The 5,000-nt window shown below is 47.5% G+C and overlaps 1 protein-coding gene across 1 annotated transcript in view; it reads right to left on the bottom strand.

Annotated features, from left to right (window-relative positions):
• camta1b (calmodulin binding transcription activator 1b) overlaps positions 1-5,000 on the bottom strand; it is a 230,175-nt gene that overhangs the window by 105,024 nt on the left and 120,151 nt on the right. Inside the window, exon 4 of the mRNA XM_076269177.1 lies at positions 773-840. Coding sequence (XP_076125292.1) covers positions 773-840 — 68 coding nt within the window. The remainder of the gene's footprint in view (positions 1-772; positions 841-5,000) is intronic.

The raw sequence follows: 5,000 nt of genomic DNA, 5'->3' as shown, positions 1-5,000 counted from the left end.
TGCACTTGTGAAATTTCACTCACCCAGCCAACTTTGAGGCGACCCGAGTTGTGCAATATTTTAGCGTATCATTAGCTAGGTAGCATTTGACTCCCTTAATCTACAAGAGACATCTCGAATTCATTATACCATAATATCTCATCAGAAAATGGAGCACCTAGTTCTTTCATACAGAAAGAGAAAGCAATAGATCTGATGCATTGAAATAGAAAAGAGAATAGCCGTATGGCCACAGGGTGCATTCTGAGAGGAACTGTGATAAACATAATCTCAGTTTCCCCTGAATAAACTCCGTCTCGACTCATTCTTCAAATTCCATTCACTCGCGTTAAGTTCATAGTTCTGATCTGTCAAGTGTTGACTCCTATTTGTACCGCCCTGTCATATTGGGCAGCGTGAATAATTTCCACCTGAAGGCGTAGCAAAATAAAAAATCTAAATGCATCTCTGCCACCATCAACTTGTGATAGCAACAGAAGCGAGGAGAAAATAATATCAGGGGCTGCGTTCTGAATTGTGCCAGCAGCAGAGCACTTCCGCTGATAAAAAGACATTAGAATTCTAGACCACCACGCGCTGACAGCTGTAGGATTATACCCAGAGAGCCCTGCAGTCGTCTGGGTGAAACTCAGTCTGGTGCTACCCGTGTGTGTAAACAGTACGGAGGCCATGTTGGCCGAGAGAGAGAGAGAGAGAATGAGAGAGAGAGAGAGAGAGAGAGAGAGAGAGAGGGAGAGAATGTTGCCCAGAGGTGTGCCAGCTGCCAGCTCACCTGGTTTTGGGGGATGTGGTCAGCCACTCCTCATGCTTCTCGAATGTAATCAGGTAGGCTGCGATCTCCTGGAAGAGGGTGATGAGAAGAGGGAGGGTAAAGAAGAAGAAGAAGAAGAAGAGGTGGAAGAGGAAGGAGAAGGAGAAAGAGAAGAAGAGGGTTAGTCTCAGGGCATATACCAGTTTCACATTTACAGAGTTGAAGTGTTTGCTTTCAAAGAGCTGCTTTTTTTTTACTCTTATTGATCAGAGACATCAGTTGTGAACAATAACTGACACACTTAAGGCAAGCACAAACACAGGGAGAGAGTCCCCCTCCCACTCACTCTCTCTCTCTGTCTCTTTCTCTCTGTCTCTCTCTCTCTCTCTCTCTCTCTCTCTCTCTCTCTGACAGTGCCACGTGTTCTCTTTTTCGCAGCACTCTCAGTTCCGACTTCAGAGGGAGGAATCTGTTTGGGCAAATAATCTTTTCTATTTCCTGCCCTCCTTTGATCACATCACAGATGAACGCTTCGGGGAGCATAACCTTGGATTGATACAACAGCAATCAGGCCCCACTGGATACGTTTTTTCATTCTCTCTCCAAGTCTTTTTTTCCTCTCTCTAGTTTTTGTTCCTCTCTCTCTCTCTCTCTCTCTCTCCTGCGCTCTCTCTCTCCTGCGCTCTCTGTTCTCTCTCTCTCATTAGTGGACAGAGTAAAAAATGTAGGGGCTTCCAGCTGCCCTTGACACTTGTGAGCCCATCAAATCGGACTAAACAGAATTATCTTCCGACGGTTGTTTCTGTTCCAACATTTTCTGCTTGACCAGGTTTAACCTCCTCGAGTCTTATCCTGGACAGACTCAGGAGGGATTTCCATCATCAACAAAGCACCGGAATCATCAAGGATACGAACAGACATGGTCGTTTGTACACACACACACATACGCACACACACACTACTGTGGCTCTGCAGTGAGAATGTAGCTAGCAGGCTAATCAGAGAGGGCTAGTGGGTGGTTGCAGGCTGGCCGCTGAGATCTGACAGGCAAGGGCAGGCTGACATGGGGCATCAATGTGGAACACTGGATCATGGGGTGGACGTGTGTGTGTGTGTGTGGGCTTGTGCATGTCCGTGTGGTGGGTTGGTGGTATGGTGGATGGGCAGGTGTGTGTGTGTGTGTGTGTGACTGTGCGTGTGTCTGTGTGTGTGTATGTGTGTGTCAGTGTGGTGTGAGTGGGTGGGTGGGTGGATGGACAGGTGTACATGTGCATGTGGGCTAATTTGTTTCCCAACAGAGACAGAGATATATGTGTATGTAAGTTAGCATGCATGGGTGTGTGTGTGCATGTGTGTGTGTGTGTGTGTGTGTGTGTGTGCGCACCTTCTGCACCTGTCCATATCCAGACAGAGATTAAAGAGCTTTGGAATTTTCCAGATGACCAGGTGATCACTGGCGGCAGCCCATCAGTCATACCTCACTCAGGTGTGTGTGTGTGTGTGTGTGTGTGTGTGTGTGTGTTCACTTCTGTATGTGCATCAGTACCCACCAGCCACCCAGTGCTCATGCCTCACACATCCGAAGCTGCAGTCATGCTGCATAGCTCCAGCCATCAGTCACTAATCATGCGCTGCTGTTGGCCCGAGGATGGATGTGTGTGTGTGTGTGGGGGGGGGGGGGGAGTGCTGGGCGAGGGGGGCCGTGAAGCCAGAGTGGACGCCCACGGCAGCTGCCCCACAACCTGCCCACGGGATGCCTTCTTAAAACACGTCAAGCTCCTAACACAGGAGTGGACCTTCATATGGACCTCTCCCAGAGGGAAAACAAGTTATCAGATTTGATTGATTGATTGATTAATTTTTGGGCATTTCACCTTTTCATTTGAGGAGAATTAGGAGTGGACAGAGGGGGAGAAATGGGGAGTGGATTTGGTAAATGACCACAAGTCAGACTCGAAGCTGGGTCCCTGTGGAACGGTAGGAGAGACCATCTGTGCTACGGCTCCCCTGAGGTCAACCTATTTTACCATAGCAGACTTACGAAAGTCGAACGGCTTTGGACAACTGTACTGAGAAGTAAAAGGTTCGATTCGCTTTAATGCGATTCACTCGGTTCATCCTGTTCCGCTGGCTCTGTGAGCTTGTTCCGCTGACATTAAACCGGGGGACTCTGTCGACTTGGCAAGTTTGCCAGCCAAGTTCCAGGGGTACAGTGGGTCCATTGTTTCCACGTCTTTTTAGCGGAAAGGCCGCGGCGTGTGTCGTGCCGCAGCGTGTCCACATGCCTAGTCGTCTGGCCGCCACAGCGGACGCGCCCACTGTTTTGTCCTCTTGTTTACTGCAGGGCTGGGGGGTTTTCATTATAGCCTTCTGATTGTTTGTTGGGCGCGGACCTCCATGTCCCCCAGCACAGCGACTCACGGAGAGCAAGGCAAACAAGAACAGAGAAGCAGAAAAAAAGCAAAACAAAACAAAGCAAAAAAAAAAAAACAAAGGATGAGCCCAGGGAGAATAGAATAACAGACAGAGGGGCTTTGTCACAGTTCGTCCTTTGCTGTTCTTTGTTTATTGCACCTCCATCTCTTTTTCCATCTTGCTCTCTCCTCATTCACCCCCACACCCTACACACACACACACACACATACATACACACACACACACACATACACACCAACCATCTCAATCTCTCTCTCTCTCTCCCACCTCCTCTTTTTCTTTCTTTTATTTTCTTTGTCTTTTTTTCCTTGCCTTTCCTTTTCCTCTCTTCCTCTCCTCCCTCGCTCCTCCTGTCAGTCCCGCTCTTTGGGCTGAGCTCGTGAACCCAGACGCAGCCACCGCTGAGATTAAATGACAAATTCATTTTTTAACATGAAAAGGGGGAGAATAAAGGCCTGGAGTCTGTTGTGCTCTGTCTGAGAGCTCACCCACCCCTCCCCCCCCACCTCCCCTCCTGCTCATTCTTCTTCTCTCCCCCCGTTACCCAGAGTTCACCTGGAGCGCCACACCTGCGTCTCAGCCCACGCGTTTCCCGACGGCTTGCTTCAAGTTCACAGCAAAGGGAAACAGTTTATGTGTGAAAGTCCTCAAAGTGTTTCTCTCTCTCCTCTCTCTCTCTATTTCTTTCTATGCGTGCATGTGTGTGTATATATATATATGTGTGTGTGTGTGTATGTGAGTGTGTGTGAGTGTGAGTGTGTATACAGTATATATATGTATGTATGTGTGTGTGTGTGTGTGTGTGTGTGTGTGTGTGTGTGTGTGTGTGTGTGTGTGTGTGTGTGTGTGAAAGATAGATGCTGTTTGTCTGACTGCACTGTGGGAAAGATGAGATGAGAGGACCACTGAGGAGGAGACAAATACAAAGATCTATCTCTCTCTCTCTTTTCTTTCTCTCTCTCTCTCTCTAACTCAGTTTCGCTCTCTCTATCAATCTACCCTCCCTGAGATGTCTGCCTTTCTCTCAGCCCTCTCTCTCCACGCCAGGCATAACAACATCTCCCTCTCCCTCTTTCCCCATGATTGAGCGTTTGTGCTCCGCACTATGAAATGCAAATGGAGCCTCTTGATGAAATATCCTTTCGAGTATCTCCGTACCACTTAGTAAAGAGGACATCAGATGTCCGTGGGCTCCCTTTGTTTTGTTTTCCAAATGGCCCAGCCCAGGTGAGGTATCCCAAGTCACACTCTTGGTGCTAAAAGGCATATGGCATCTTAACACCATGACAGGTTTATTTGGAGTTGTAAAACTTTTTTTCTTGTTTGAGGAGTTGCAGTGTAAATCAACACAAACTTCTGTGGGTGGGTGAAACTTTTGGCAAGCACTCCTCACGTTGAAGTCGCACAGTCACTCCAAAACACAGAATCGAAACAAGGGCTAATTAAATCAGCGTAGGCATAAATTAAACATCACCAAAGAGAGAGGGAGAGGGAGAGAGATAGATGAATGTGTCAGCCAAAGCTAATACTAGCACCAGCAAGATATGTCACAGCCTACAATCATTTAGGGGACAACTACTGGTTAGAGGGAGGAGAAAAAGGGGATTAAAGTCTTTCTAATTTCCTTTTCCTTCATATGGACCTCCTTCTGTGACTCTGGTCAAAAGTTGAAATTGGGGCAAGACTTAACTTTGGAGTGGTGTGTACCAGTTGATATACTCTAATAACTATCTAGTAAGCTTTTGATGTCAGATGCAATCTTAGCCCTCAGTCTTTTCAAACAGATGTTGTTTCAGTGCTAAGGTCATGACGC

The sequence above is a fragment of the Alosa pseudoharengus genome, unplaced genomic scaffold, assembly GCF_046254945.1.
Source record: "Alosa pseudoharengus isolate Yale_2024_CS ecotype anadromous, Long Island Sound unplaced genomic scaffold, YU_APseudo_1.1 YU_APseudo_1.1_scf_5, whole genome shotgun sequence".
NCBI classification, from domain to species: Eukaryota; Metazoa; Chordata; class Actinopteri; order Clupeiformes; family Clupeidae; genus Alosa; species Alosa pseudoharengus.
This window is presented reverse-complemented; position numbering and strand designations above follow the sequence as displayed.